The sequence below is a fragment of the Oncorhynchus tshawytscha genome, linkage group LG01 (assembly GCF_018296145.1).
Source record: "Oncorhynchus tshawytscha isolate Ot180627B linkage group LG01, Otsh_v2.0, whole genome shotgun sequence".
NCBI lineage: Eukaryota > Metazoa > Chordata > Actinopteri > Salmoniformes > Salmonidae > Oncorhynchus > Oncorhynchus tshawytscha.
Genome location: NC_056429.1, coordinates 65,855,509 through 65,872,135, shown reverse-complemented (window position 1 = coordinate 65,872,135; position 16,627 = coordinate 65,855,509). Strand labels below are relative to the sequence as shown.

Below are 16,627 nucleotides of genomic sequence, written 5' to 3'. Positions count from 1 at the left end.
GTGTGATCCCCCCAACATTTAGAAAGTTTGCATAGAAAATAGACACAACAATTGCCTGCTAGGGTGCGTTTCCGTTTAACTATCTTGTGTCGATAAAAACAGCTGGACGTATGCTCAATGCTCATGACTGTAGAGTCCATTTGGCCGTGCGGCAAGCCAGGTCCTAGGAGCCCCCTGTGTTGACTGTATGGAGGGGCAGGAAGTCAGTTAAGCTCCTTCCAGGAATCCCCCTCCCCGCACACACCACAAATAGCTCAGATTTACTGTACTCCTACAGAAGAAAATATTTATATTTAGAGTTCACTTAGACACTTTGTAACCTATTGACATTTGTTGGGTTTAGAGTTTTTAGAGCTGTTGAGCAGGAAAATGCAGATAAAAGCCTATACTGTTAAACAGAATAGTACATGGAAATGTAGGTAATGATTGAAAGAAACAGTGTGTTATACTGCGCTGTATAGACCTAACACCACAACAAACTCATTACACAAACCAAACAGAAACTCTCCATAGAGTTTGGGGCGGCAGGTAGCCTAGTGGTTAGAGCGTTGGACTAGTAACCGAAAGGTTGCAAGATGGAATCCCGGCGCTGATAAGGTACAAATCTGTTGTTCTGTCCTTGAACAAGGCAGTTAACCCACTGTTCCTAGGCAGTCATTAAAAATAAGAATTTGTTCTTAACTGACTTGCCTAGTTAAATAAAGGTAAGATTTGTTTTAGTTTTAAAGAGAGTCACAAAACAAAAAGTGAGGAGAGAGCACATGAACTGGCCCTGATCCCCACTGAGGAGAGATCTGGGTTGGCTAGGCTCTGGAATGCTGCTGCAGGGAAGCGTTTAGGAGCCTCTGTGCTCTACGTTTTACGGGCCTATGGGGGGATTGTGGGAGCAGTGGAAGGCTGTGTGGATATCGTCAGTGTGACATGGGACTTTCGTGCTCTCAACGCTGAGGTGAGATCACAGAAGGGTGAAAAAACAGCTGTGAGACGATATTTTGTTCCCCACAAAAACAACCCAAAAGCCTCTCAAGTCCACAATGGGTTACATCACGATAGGAGTGGGTGCCGTCTGAGACAGAAAAACAAAGTAAAATCACAGCAGTATTAGAAGAGACCCTCACAGCTTTGGTTTCAGGAAACATTCCAAACACACAGCTGTGACTAGAGACCAGCAGAGGGTGTTGGCCTTCCGCTTTCCCTACCCATCTGGCACTCATTACATTAGGGGGCTAAATTAGTGTTGCTATGTGTGATGTTAAACACCCCCACATTTTTTAAGTGTGACGCGTGTACTCTTATGATTGATTGTGGAACAGAAAATGAACACCCAAAGTCTTAATTTGGCACACCAAACATTCAGAAATACATACAATATGACAGCTGAGAAGAAAGGTCTTAGAAGTTGACACTTGACACAAAAGAAACCATTTGACCCTCTCTGCTTACCGTCAACGCTAATGACTTTTTCCAGAATGGGTTTATATTATTTAAAGCCAGGCACCACAGGCTAAAATATCATTTTTGCATCTACTTATCCATGTAGATTTTTTTTGGGGGGGGGGTATTTTAGTCCATTCTTCTTATTTTCAAGAAGAAAAAACAAGTGTCAAAAAGTTAAATATAAATTTATATTTTCATTTGTTTATACTACCGTCAAACTTTCAGGAATTGTAACCACTTTCAAATGGACATGGATCCATAATTTCATAGAATGTAACAAACTGAACTACATACATTAGTAACTTACTTTGAAGAGACAGTGACTGATTGAGTCTAATAGGTGTTTCTCATTTGGCAGTGTAAATCCATTGTACTTGGTCTTTAAAGCAGCAATCACCGCAGCTGAAAGAATAACGTATTTTCCCTCACCCTGTTTCGGTAAAAAGCTTGATCTCTCTTTTGTTGCTGATCATTTTCCTGCACTGCAGGTAATGCAAACTTGTAGTGTATTAGAGGTTTAATAAGGCTTCTACAGTTTGTAATTTCCACTTAAAAATGTCAGACTTGCTTGATTTGCCCTGACGAAAAATGTATCAACCCCTATAAAAAATGCCCATTAATTATAGTCCACATAATAATCCATATTTCTTTACACTGCAGGATTATTTACCTGCTGTAGCAAACTGGCTCAAATTAAGATCCTACATCTGTAGACAGCGCTATGGATACAAGGACTGGATATATAAAATATCAAAATTATAGTTTTTACTATGTTTTAGGTCTATATAGTGTTTGTTTACATTTACTTTGTTTACAAACATTGAAGTAAAACAAGTATATACATTGGGCTGTTATGGGGTATGACAGTTGAACTAAGTTCATTAGCCATTTATAAGTTATATTCTTCAAGAATCAATGGGTACATATCATTCATTTATATGCCCAAAAATTGATGTATCAACTGCAGATTGCCCCTTTAACTGCCATTTCCCAAAAGTCAGACTCTTCCCACACGTCAAAACATTTCTCAGTCTCAGAAGCATCTGCATTCACCAAATTCTACGTGGTTATTCTTAAACATATTCTCCAGACTTGAACAAAGGGAATTGTTGATATGCTGTCAAAACACTTTTATCGATTACATTTTCTTTTTTAAAAGTGTACCTTTATTATTTTACAGATAGAAAAAAGAAAAAAGTATTCATCCACAATCTGCTATGTATAAATCCAGTCCTGGAGTGTCTTAACAAAATAAAAGCTAAATATTTCAGCTGAATTCATCTGGTGTCCAGAAAAATGTATTTGCATGATATGCAAATACATTTTATGTCTTGTTTGTTTTACAATAAAAAATATGTTGCATCTTCAGTGGTAGGCATGTTGTGTAAATCAAATGACACAACCCCCCCAAAATCCATTTTAATTCCAGGTTGTACGGCAACAAAATAAGAAAAATGCCAAGTGGGGGTGAATACTTTCGCAAGCCACTGTATTAGTATACCTTTTCAGAAAAAAAGATAATAAAAAAAACATTATATTTGTGTCTACATTCAACTGGTAAAAGTTGACTGTGAAAATGATCCGATTAGGGTGTGGTGCCTGGCCTTAAAAAGGGAGTGACCAGGGCCTCCCGAGTGGTGCAGTGGTCTAAAGCACTGCATCACAGTGCTTGAGGAATCACTACAGACCCGGATTCAATCCCGGGTTGCCTGAGCAATACAGCACAAGACAAATATTCAAGAAAAACAACTAAATTCTTTAATAACAAGGTCCCCAATCTATATTTTCAATTGCCTGAGCGGCACCAGAACATCCAATTGTATTGCATTTTGTAGTTGGTTCCTGCAATGAGCGCCTTTAAAATTAAAAGTGGATTTACCTATTTCGGTGAAGACCCGAGGAACCTCAAGAGAACCAAAACCATTCACAAGGATGGTTCTCTCATATTTTAATATTTTAACAGCAACGTTAGGGAAGTCGGAAGCTTGTGCAGTGGAGCTTTGTAAACAAAAAATGAAGTGATCTACAGGACTAATGAGGAGCAGCCAACCTTTTGATACAAGACATAGTGGTGAGTAATAAAACTGTCACCTGTGATAAATCAAAGGGCGCTATGGTAGACAGTATCCAAAGGTTTAAGAGTAGTGGCTGCTGCAATCTGGTAAATGGTGTCACCATAGTCAAGACCTGGCAGGAAAGTTGACTGTACAATCTGCTTCCTGCTATTTAGGGAGAGGCTAGATCTATTTAAAAAAATAAGCCCACTTTAAAATCATAGCTTTTTAACTAGTTCATTCATACACCTTTTAAAGCAAAGTATTTTTCAATCCAACTGCCCAGATATTTATAGGTGGGAATCCGATCGTTGGGAGAACAATGCAATGAATAAATATGTAGACTAGCATTTTTTGGGGGCGAGAATTAGAATACATATATTTTGTCTTGCCCGCATTAAGTACACATTTTAAACCAACCAGGGCTTTCTGTGAGGCAACAACAACAAAGTCAGATTGCAGCTCTAACATAGCATGGTCAATAGTTGGGGCAATGGCATACATAACAGTGTAGTCTGCATACAGAATGAATAGATAGACCAATAATATTTATGTAAATAGTCAAGCGAACAGGTCCCAATACCAATCCCTGCAGTACACCTTTAGCAATATACAGGAAACCAGACTTGGCACCATCAGAAATCACACATTGTGTCCTATCTGATAGATCATTCTCAAACCACTTGCAAGAAGCCTGATCCAGGCCTATTTGAGCACGCCTTTGAATTAGAACATAATGGTCAACAGTGTCATAAGCCTTGGAAAGGTCTATAAATAAGGCAGCAATGTTTTTTTATGATCTAGATGATGTGTTAACTTACATTTCTTAGAACACATATAGCAGACTTTTGAACAAATAAAACCTGACTGGTACACATTTAAAAGCAGAATAGTTTCAAAAGTTATTAGCTGAGAGTTGGCATGTGATTCAGTCAGAAGGATCTCCTCTGTGTAGGGGGAGGACTTGTGCTGCTTTCCTAAAGTGGAGCGAACCACTCGATTTTGTTATATCTCATTGAACATGTCACCCTCCCTAGGAGAGGCGGTGACCTTGACAATTTATTGTTAAAACGAGAGGCCGCCTGGATCTTTAATTTAAAAACCCTTGCTACCTTCGGTCTTAACATAGACTTTGACCTGAAACCATTCTTGTGATTCTGCTATTCATTGAAAATGTCTCTAGGCCTCTGTAGCCAAATTGTATCTATGATCATATGCGATCATTCACGCTTTTTGTATGTTATTTTTATATCTAATAATTAACCAATGATATCAGGTCACACCCGGCTATGATTAGATACACCTGTGTGTGTGTCCTTTGACACCATATAAAACTAGTGACCAGCAGTGTATGTCATCATACCCTGAAGAAGACAGCTTGTCTGTCGAAATGTTGGATATTAGGTTATTCAATTATTGCATCTGAGCTGCTAGAGTATGCGGCTCTCTTCTTTTCTACTCAGCTAGCCAGCACCTCGCCTAAACAGGTGGGCGTTTCTTTCGGCTCCCATTTTCCTAAAGTTCCATTCAAAAGCTCGGAATTAAGTCAATTTGGCTCAAGGTACACTTTTTTTATATCCGCAAAATGACAAAGACGAAGAAAGATTGGGGAAAGAATGGGGGCTGAACCAACGTGAAAAGTTGGTATCCATTTAATCGCTGTGCTGCTGTCCCGAAAAGCGAAACATTTTCAAAATGATTCCCGTGTGTAAAGAGTGTGCGCCATGACCGAATGCCATGAATCTAGACTACTCCCTCGAGTAGTGTTGATAAGTAGAGAATAAAGCCATATTTACACTTTTACCTTTGATTGGGCTATGTGTTGCCTTTGAGCACTCTGGCAGGACACATATTTTCCTAAACTTTAAGTGCGAGCATGGCCATAGTCCACTTCAGCAGGAGAGGAATGGCTCCAAGCGTTATACACGTGCATAGACATTGTAAACACTGCTTCGCGAACTTGGAAACGATTAATTTGTCATATCATTGCGAATAGAGAGATTGATAGTATTCGTTTGTCAATAAACTTAGTTTACCTGCGCAAACCCCACACTCACCCTCCCTAAGTGTGTGGAGGTTGACTAATCTGTATGTAACCATTTCAAATGTTGTTCTGATGTATGTCGTATGTATGTCGCGTGACATTTCGCTGCGCAACTTCATAATGAGTAGGCCAATTATTTTTTTTGCCTTGTCAAAAGGCTTGGTCTGACCTAGGCGCTGCGGATATGCTCTATCGTTTTTTATATTGACAACTTTTTACAGGTGTATACAGTGCCTTCATAAAGTATCCAAACCCCCTTTACCTTTTTAAAATGTTGATTGAATATTAAAACAACCAGGGTCAAGCACCCTGCCCAAGGCCACGTCGAAAAATCTCCCACCAAGTCAAATATTGTGTGTAGATGGGTGAGAATTTTTTTTTTAATCACTACTGAATTCAGGCTGTAACAACAAAATGTGGAATAAATCAAGGGGTATGAATACTTTCTGAAGGCGCTGTATGACAAGTCACCACTCTGTGGCTATGTGTGGAGTGTAGTGATAAAGGGCAAAAAGGTGTTTAAAAAGCTACACATGAATGAAGTCTTCCATTTTCATGACTGGATGTCATTAATGAACAATTGATAGCCTACTGTTGTAATACCACAGATAAGCTTACTATACCATATATTCTCTGCAGAAGGAAGTTGATCGTTCATTTGGGTAACACCAAGTATAAAACAATGTAGGAAAGAAGAGTTAAACACAATGCAATGCTGTCAATTCAAAATGGATAGTTAGAGCATTTCCCACTGGTCATACATAAATGTGTAAGGACAGTGACCATTTATTCTCATGGTGAAATGTTCTGGTAAAGTGTAATATTAGCCTAAGATACTGTTTCTCCTATGAATCACTGACAGAATATTTATGATTCCAGAAAGTGGTACAAATAGTTTGTTTTGACAACCCCCAATTTAAAAATGATTGACTTTCAGATAGCTGGTGATTCAAAATTTAAACATAATGGAGAAGCAGAATGGCATGGGTATCCATAATTTGTCTCCTGTAGATGTGTTGATGGCTAACTTCAGCTCAAACTCACAGGTGTATGACATCCATTCATTGTGGGTAGATGTCAGGGTTGATTACAGTACCTAGACGATAGAGTACTCTCTCCCCTCCAGCTGTTAAGCAGAAAGGGTCACAAATACATGTCTTTTTTTCCTACAAATGTGCAAAAATGCAGTGCATGCACCCATGAGATAACTGGAAGAGATTACCGGACATTGTTCATACCCCTCCGTTTGGAATATATAATACTAAAAGGCTGATAGCCAACAAATCATAGGGCTGAAAAATGGACAAACTGTTCTTCCAATGTTAGTTTTGTGAATGAGCTTAAGAGGTTGACTAGGAGTAGAAGAGCTGTTAAAAAGATTTAGGGCTGTCCGACTCAAAACAAATCTTAGTCGAGCGAGAATGGTCTGTTTTTTCGGTAAATCGATTGGTCAACATTTTCAAAACGTGTATTTTTTTTCAATATATAGTTGTAACAGGTTTGCTTCCGCCTCTACCTGGGCTTGAACCAGGGATCCTCTGCACACAAACAACTGTCTCCCACGAAGCATCGTTACCTATCGCTCCACAAAAGCCGCGGCCCTTGCAGAGCAAGGGAAACAACTACTTCAACAACTACTTTGAAAACGCTATTAGTGTGCACCCCGCTAACTTGCTAGCCATTTCACACTGGTTTCATAGACACAACCCGTGTTTCAATAAAATCAACTACTTGTAGGCTACTGAGGTTGTCTAATGCTTTAAGCACTGCGATTAAAAATGAAGACACACAAATTACTAAAGAGGGAGGGAGCCGAGATCAATATAGCCTAACCAGACCCTCCTCGTTCTACAATCTTTTCCATTTGGAGTGCCAAGTTATCGAACCATTTCTACATGCCAGTTATGATTTTCGTGGAACAGTTACATTTCATTTAATAGTCTTCATATCTCAAAATCAAATGTCATGTCATGTGGTTAATAAAAATTATATCTAAATGAAAACGATACAAATCTAAAATAAACTTCTGTTGCCATCGCCAACATGTAAAAATAGCCTACATAAAGCCAACAAATAAAAACATTGCAGCCAGCAGGTTGAAAATATCCTGATAAAAATAAATACCCATTAAATCACATTGGCTAAGCATGGCCTGTCTGCAAGGAACTTGAAACATTGTATCAACTATTGTATTAATTGGTGCAGCCCAAAGCTCATGCTAGCAAACTTGTAACATTGTATAAAATATGCTGGGCCCTCAGAGTTTCCCTGCCAGTGAGCTGGACAGACACAGCTGTAGGCTATTTGCGCAAAGGATAAGAAGTAATCAGGTAGGACGATTTTATGATCTTTCCACCAGATCAGAGCATGAAGACTTTTCAAATAGGCTACATTGTGGAACTATTGCCATTCTCAATGGATATAAAAACAGACTTTGTTGACTTGCTGTTTGAGGCAAAGAAAAAAATACTTTGAAAAGCTCCACAGTGATGGTGAGTTAAGACAATCAGAAATAGTATCAGATCCCCAAATGGGCACATGTATAGGCCTACATTTGTGAGCAGGCCAGGTATTCTAGGCCTAGTTCTATGTGCAATCAGGTGCGTGTCCTTACTCTAGATGGACAGGAGCGCTACAAACAAAAAGACAATGAACATATTGAAACTTGTAAATGGAATGAAATAAACCAAAACTTGAAGCCTAGGTTGTGCGCTCTGCAAACAACGTGTCCACTCCTACAGTACAATGACAACGGTAAGACAGTAATAATAAATTGAATGCATTAACAGAAACTACATTAACCAAACAAACATTGTAGATTAGAAATGTACTACTGGTGATACTGGTGTGCCATTCCTGCGGCCTTCACAATGGATTAGTCCACTCAGACAGGCGTGAATCAGACAGGTGTCTCATGTGCCATCATTTAAAACATACATATATATATATATATATATACATACACACACACACACACACACACACTCGACTAAAAAAACTCTTGGCTCGACCAACAGCCTATTGACCAAACAATCAGCCCTAAAACAAATCCAGTGTAAACTCATCAACTTCTGGGTCAAGTTCAGGAAGTTGTTTTGGGATTTCACATCTGGCATGAAGATGCACACTGGCATTCCATTGGGGTCAACAAAGGGGGCATGTCGAAACCACCCCCCCAAACAAGCTTTAAATAGCAGTGGTATTTCATTGGCAGTGCACTGGAATTTCAGACATTACATGCAGATAACTCCTAACTCAACATCCCTCATACAAACTCACAAATTGGTGCAAATTCTGACCAGAGAGAAAAGTAGAAGGTTTAATCTTTAAACATAAGTGTTTTTAAAGTAAGTGGTGAAACAATGAAGGCTGCTGCGACCTTGATATACTTGTCCCCTCTATAATTACTTCCAGTGGTGTAAAGTACTTAAAAGTAGTACTTTAAGTACTTAAGTATTTTAACTTAAATAGTATCTGTACTTTACTTTTGATATTTTTGACAACTTTTTCTCCACTACATTCCTAAAGAAAATATGTACTTTTTTACTCCCATACAGTACATTATGCCTGACACCTAAAAGTACATTTCAAATGCTCAGGCAGGGCAGCAATATGGTACAATTCATGCAGACTCACTAAAACACAAATACTGCATTTGTAAATGATGTCCAAGTGTTGGAGTGTGCCCGTTTGTCCATAAATAAAATAAAAAAAGACATTTGGTGTATAACTTTTACTCAAGTATGACAATTGAGTACTTTTTCTACCACTGTACATTTAAAACTAAATACTTTTACTCAAGTGGTATTTTACTGGGTGACTTTTACTTGAGTCATTTTCTATTAAGGCATCTTTACCTTTACTCAAGTATGACAAAGGAGTAATTTTTCCACCACTGATTACTTCACTAAGCACATTCTTTCAGTTAAAAATAAAACTGATTCTTCTCGATTATAAAAATGACTTATGGGGGGTCATTCAGGGCTAAAACTAACAAACCTATGTTGTCATTGCAAATTCACTGATTTATATAGTCTTCATGTACAGATATCAGCAAATATCTTCCAAAAACAAAACTTAAGACTTACATCCGGGAATGAAAAGGCAACATTGGAGTCAAATGTAGAGCAGTTAACAAGAAGGATGTTCTGTTACACTTTTGACATAACCACAGCTGAGCTGTTGTTGTAGAATCAAAACATACAACATTCACCTTTTTTGGACTTGGCTCCGATCTTCAATTTGGAAGGCCACGCTATCTGTGTTTTGGTTTCATCCATGACCTGAAACAGATATTGGTCATAATCAATAAAAAGGAAAAAGAAAGCATCATTACATATCTATGTTTAATATACTGAACAAAAATCAGAGAAAACAATAACACCCAGGAAAACAATAACACCCTAATGCTTCTTTTTGAGACTGCCTATACTGTAGTCCGTTTAAATGTCCAATTTTACATGACAGATAACTGCATGGTACACATTGATATATACAAATCTTAACACGTGTCATTTTAAACATAACAGAAATCCAGCCTCACTTCAAATAAACAGTATAAATGAGGACCACGTTCTAGGAACCACTAGCCAGAAAAATTCACATGTCTGCTGTGTTTATGGCTGATTGAATGTGGCTCAAGGCTTGTCTAAACTTTGGACAATGCCTCATTGCCTCTACTGCCCTACACCTCCTCCAACCTCTTGCCATGCTGACTTTGGAGAGCACCTATGAAGAGAGGTCTACGATCTACAAATTTTAGGGAGAAATCAACCAGAAATGGTATGATCCAGCGAAAACATGGCTTTTGATATAAGCTTACTGAAACAAATGTACTCTGTGACAAAAAAAAAGCCAACATCTCCATATTTTGTGAAAGTGGACTGGGTGTTGTTGGCTTAGGAATACGTGAAAAGTGTCAGCTGCAATCTATGTGAGAGCCCTTTTACAAAGCTACCCATCGTAACCAGGAGCATATGCATGAATGTGAAACAAAAAAAGAAAGAGCAAAAGTACAAGTCCGAGAGGAAAGAGTGTGTTATTCTGAGGTACTACAGGCATCGTCCACACGCTCACGAGGCCGCTCACCGTCACATAACTTCCTGAACATAGACTGGGGATCAAACAGTTCAGCCATGAGAAACATGAACCATCTGCATCGCCTAATGGAGACCTGCTGACTGGTGGTTTACATTAGAAATTAAAATCTCAGAAAACCATCCATCTCCAAAACACAGAGATCTGTCCTTGTCCTTCAATTTCCTTGTTTTCACAAAGGTCCTGTCGTGATTATTTGTTTTAACGCGTACCAGGGGCTCGTGTTTTTGGGTGGAAAAGGAATGAACTCAGACTGGCTTGGACACGTGAGCACCCTATGAATGTTCCCTCATACAGTATGAAGCTGCTCCATGTTCTTCATGGACTCCAGTGGTTATGCAAGGACCTCCAAACCTCACATGGGAACCCACGCAGAGAGAGACAATATGCTTAGAGCAGATGTCCATGTCGATAAAAAGTTTGGATGGAAACCTGGTTATGTGAATAAAGTCTAATAAAAAATGTCATGACAGACCTGATGGAAACTTAGATTCACGCAATGACATGTTGTGTGGTCCTCTCACTACGACTCAGGAAAGCATGCAGTTTATTAGGCTCAAGATGAAATAAGTTACGATGAACTTCACATGGTGGTAAAAGTATGTTTGGTTTTTGGCATAATGGAGCCCATGTCATTCAAAGTTTTCCAAAAAGCACCTGGATGATCATCAAGACTTTTGGAAGAATATTCTATGGACAGATGATTCAAAAGTATAACTTTTTGGATGACGTGGGTCCCACGCCTGGCGAAAACCAAACTGCATTCCACTGTAAGAACCTCATACCAACAGTCAAGCATGGTGGTTGTAATGTGATGGTTTGGGGACGCTTTGCTGCTTCAGAACCTGGACGACTTGCCTTAATAGAAGGAACCATGAATTCTCCAACGTATCAGAGAATTCTACAGGATAATGTCAGGTCATCTGTCTGTGAGCTGAAGCGCAGCTAGGTCACGCAGCAAGACAATGATCCAAAACACACAATCAAGTCTACATTAAAATGGCTAAAATGAACACATTTGAAGTTTTGGAATGGCCTAGTCAAAGTCCAGACATAATCCCAATTGAGACGTTGTGGCAGGACTTGAAACGAGAAGTTCATACTTAAAAACCCACAAATGTCGCTGAATTACAGCAGTTCTGCATGGAAGAGTGGGACAAAAATCCTCCACAGCGACGTGAGAGACTGATCAACAACTACAGGAGGCATTTGGTTTTAGTCATTGCAGCTAAAAGGTGGCAGAACCAGTTATTGAGTGTAAGGGGACAATTACCTTTTCACACAGGGACATTGGGTGTTGCATAACTTTGTTTATGAAATACATTGAAGATCTGATAACAGTCAGTATCAAAAATATAAGTGGGGAAAGGGAAAAGGGGACAAATGCTTTTTCACGTGACTATGTGATCGTACACAAATGTAAGCAAGGTTTGAAATGATTGTTTCAGTCAAATATTATATCAGTTTGGGCTTTTTGCAGTCTACAAATTATTCGTAATTATGTTCCGGCCCCCTGATCAACCGCCCAAGAAAAAGATTGTGGCTGAATCCTAGTTAATGAGCCCAGATTTATGTACTGCGATGCATTTCTATAAAAAATACAAAAGAAAAGCAACTCTTTCAATAAAGGACACAGCCTTCATTCTGCAATTTTCAATCTTAATCCAGTACATTATTCATAGAGGAAATGTCAAAATTCTTCCATATGTTTGGGAAGTATAGGCCTGCTTGGCATCCTCCAAACTGACTGACAGACCTTCCAGAGCCAGTCTGAAACACCTGTTGGGCAGTGCTAGTTGAACGTGTGCATTTTCACTCCAGTATGACACACTCTTAAAGACCACTGATGGTTGAGTGGATGGCCCTTCAAGCATCACTGAGTTTCTCAAACATACTATAATCAAAACACAAATATGGAAAGTGAAGTGGAGCATAAAAAGAATACTTCACAATCTTACTTTAGGCCAACAATATGAAGATTAGGATACATATTTTTGCAGTTATTAGAGGGCCCCATGTAAACATGAATAATGATTATATCTATTTATAATCCCATTTGACTGCTCTGGTCAATTCAAATTGCAAAGATAAGATTTATTGAACCTTTGAAAATGTAGCCTACATATAACATACCTCAAATATCTGGTCAGAGTTAGGCTAGATTATTCATCCCTGTTGTTTACACACCACAGATGGGCTGATGAACTGCCATGCAATAACATAATTATGCTATGTAGCATTACTGATTGTGGGGCCTATCCACAAACACAGATTTTGGAAAAAAAATAAGAGACTTACTATTTTTTCATAAAAAAAGTCTCAAATTTAATCCAGTTGCTATGTCTCTGCATTCTTCATTGAAACCAATAAAACAAATCCACTACAGTATTGGCAGCTAAAAAATGCTTCCACGATACAAAACCCATTCCTACAGTATAACAAATGTGTCTTGTTGAGTTGCATTTTTCATTCTCTCACTAAAGACCTTGGCTCATGTTACTGGTCTTGGGTATTATCTTTGTCTAATGGCAAGAAAAGCCCTGCCAAGCTGGAGTTCTCATGAAAGCCCTTGGCTGTGACATTTCTAACCATTTCACAAGATAATACAAATAAAATAGACAACCAAGAAGGTCGTCTTTTGGGTGAAGGTGGAAAAAAAAATCAACATATTTTTGGATGGACTTCCTATCTAACGAACAGAATAGAACAGTTTGTTTTCTGAATCGAACAGATACTGATGTATAGGATTCTAAACTGCAAGGAATTCATGTGGGGGGCGGCAGGTAGCCTAGTGTTTAGAGCGTTGGACTTGAAGTGAAAGGTTGCAAGATCGAATCCCCGAGCTGACAAGGTAAACATCTGTTGTTCTGCCCCTGAACAAGGCAGTTAACCCTCTGTTCCTAGGCTGTCATTGAAAATAAGAATTTGTCCTTACCTTAAAAAAAAAAAAAAAAAAAAAATGTGGAAACAGTTTTGCTTCCAACTATGAGGACAACATGGTATACAGTAGACCTCCAATAATCTAGGACTCTGTAAATAACATTTTACACTGGGAAATCTAGCCCCGAGGATTTCCAAATTCAACATATATGATAAGTCCCATCTTTACCAACATTCCACACCAGCACTGAATCAGAGACAGTCTTTAGCACATTCTCTCAATCATGATACACGTGAGCTTATTATCATACATTTTATACGAACCACCAACGTAGACTTTCACTCTATAAACAAAACTATGTGCTCCCACTCAACAGTATGACAAACACATCTCTGGAACATTTTGTTCATCATATCCATCAGGAATTTCGCTCTGTGCCCCTCCCCACTTTGGCTCTTTCCCTCCCCAATTTTATCAGTCTCATGGGCCAATAATGGGGTTTCTGCTTAATTCCACAAATTGATTTTGTCCCGGTGAAGAAACACAACTCGCCTTTTTATTCTCTATGGTGCTTTGAAATTCTTCAGGTACACCAGAGCAACTACAGTATGCAGATTTATGCATTTCTTTCAAAATATAGACATTTCCAAAACTAGACACATTCCAAGAAAGGCCAGGGAATGGACTATGATCAGATATGATATCACATGATACAATAGATATAGGGATTGTATACTGTAGCATAGCAACATGCAATGCAACAACAGTTATGAGATGATCACTGCCCTATGTTGCATCCAATCAGGAAATGTATGCCTCAGTAAAGGCCAGGCATGTTTGGAAAGCCAGTTAATACAAAATCAGATCAAAACCCTATTAAAGGGATGTCAGATAATTGTGATGAAACCGACAACCAAATGTTTATGGAGATATATGCAATCATATAGATTCCCTAAGTCCAAACTTTACAGCCAATTACATTTTTTGCCGCCCTCCATTTCTTCTCTATAGGGTCTTGTTCAGGAACTTGCTTCCTCTCCATAGTTGCGGTTCTTGGCAAGGCCATACAGATGGGAGTGATTTCTGACAGACCACACACCATTTCAAGGGTGGATAGCGTTTATTTTTATGAAGGGCCCAGCAAATACCTCTCAAATGGGTCAGCTATTTGCACAAATTAGGTTAACTATACATTTAACGTTCCACTCTTCAGTCTTTCTGCTACTGTGCCCTTTTCAAGTAATGCATACATTTAGCATTGTGATCAGTTTCATTACATATTACACTGATTGGATCTAGCAGGAAGGTCAGATACATACGTAGTGCTATAACCCAAATCAAACAGGATGTCATTTTGGGAATGTCATCAAAAACAGTCACATGTGCCATGTACACGTGAGAGTATACAATGCCTATAGAAAGTCTACACTCCCCTTGGATCTCTTCACATTTTATTGTGTTACAAAGCGGGATTCAAATTGATTTAGTAATTTTTTGTCAACCATCTACACAAAATACTTGAATGTCAAAGTGGATGAAAAATTCTCACATTTTTAAAAGATTAAAGAAAAATAAAACCCTAATACGCCTTGATTAGGTAAGTCTTCACCCCCCTGAGTCAATACATGTTAGAATCACCGTTGGCAGCAAATACAGCTGTGTTTCTTCTTGGGTAAGTCTCACAAGAGCTTTACTACACACCTGCATTGTGCAATATTTACCTTTTTTAAAATTGTATTTAATCTTCAAGCTGTTAAGATATTGGGGATCATGGCTAGATAGACATTTTCAAGTCTTGCCATAGATTTTCAAGCAGATTTAAGTCAAAACTGTAGCTTGGCCACTCAGGAACATTCACTGTCTTCTTGGTAAGCAACTCCAGTATAGATTTGGCTTTGTGTTGTAGGTTATTGTCCTGCTGATGGTGAATTCCCCTCCCAGTGTCTGGTGAAAAGCAGACTGAAACAGGTTCTTCCCTAGGATTTTGTCAGTGCTAAACCATCCTGTTTCTTTCATCTTAAACTCCAGTCTTTGAAGATGTCAAGAATACTCATACCTAGGGCTGTTGTGGTGACCATATTACCACCACACCGGCGGTCACGAGTCATGAAGGCAGTAAAATTCCATGTGAACCTTTAGTCACGGTAATTAGGCTTCTCCAAGCTCTGATGCTGCTGATGGTCATTAGTAGCCTGCCAAACTTGATAACTCACTGGTACTCAGCACTCTATCATCCCTCTAAATGAACTAGTGTAGCCCACAGCCATTTGGCATAGCCAAATCAGGACCAAACGTAAGGACAATTCAGAGTATGCTATTCTGTTCTTCTGAAATAGACTACATTTTCTTCATATCATGCTTCTTTAGACCTGTCGAAAATAAAGAATGGATTTATTGTGAAGGTGTAGGCTATATTACATGGATTTATTAGACTTTAAAAAAATGTGCATCTGCATCAGTGGCTTGTAGGCTGTGTGTGGAAGCCAGAAGATGCTAAATATGTTTATGTTAATTAACGGTCAATTCCCGTGAGATCGACAGCTATTTGCTTGACAATCACCGACTGATGAAATTTCATGACCGCCACAGCCCTACTCATACCCTGATGCAGCCACCACCATGCTTCAAAATAAGGAGGCAGTTACTCTGTGATGTGTTGTGTTTGACTCAAACATAAGACTTTGAATTTAGGCCAAAAAGTTGTGTTTTTTTGCAGTTTTATTTTAGTGCCTTGTTGCATACATATGCATGTTTTGGAATACTTGTATTCCTCGTTTCACTCTGTCATGTAGGTCATTAAGGTAAAGGTCACTACAATGTTGTTGATCCATCCTCAGTTTAGTCCCATCACAGCCATTGAACTCTGCCATAGCTGTTTAAAAAAATTGCCTCGGGTGACAGCCCTAAGCAGTTTTGTTCCTGTCCTGCAACTCAATTCAGAAGGACAACTGCATCTTTGATGTGCCTGGGTGGTTTAATAAGTCATCCACAGCATAATGATTAATTTGACCATGCTTGAAGAGATATTTAAATGTCTGATATGTTATTGTTACCCATCACTGCCCTTCTTTATGAGGCTTTTAAAAATCTAACTGGTCTTTGTAGTTGAATCTG

At 38.8% G+C, this 16,627-nt stretch overlaps 1 protein-coding gene across 4 annotated transcripts in view; it reads right to left on the bottom strand.

The window, feature by feature from the left end:
* The window catches only part of LOC112255015 (protein bicaudal C homolog 1-B), a 76,539-nt gene that overhangs the window by 24,838 nt on the left and 35,074 nt on the right, over positions 1-16,627 (bottom strand). For all 4 annotated transcript variants that reach the window (XM_024428058.2, XM_024428045.2, XM_024428053.2 and 1 more), the window contains exon 3: positions 9,749-9,818. In XM_024428058.2, coding sequence (XP_024283826.1) covers positions 9,749-9,818 — 70 coding nt within the window. The remainder of the gene's footprint in view (positions 1-9,748; positions 9,819-16,627) is intronic.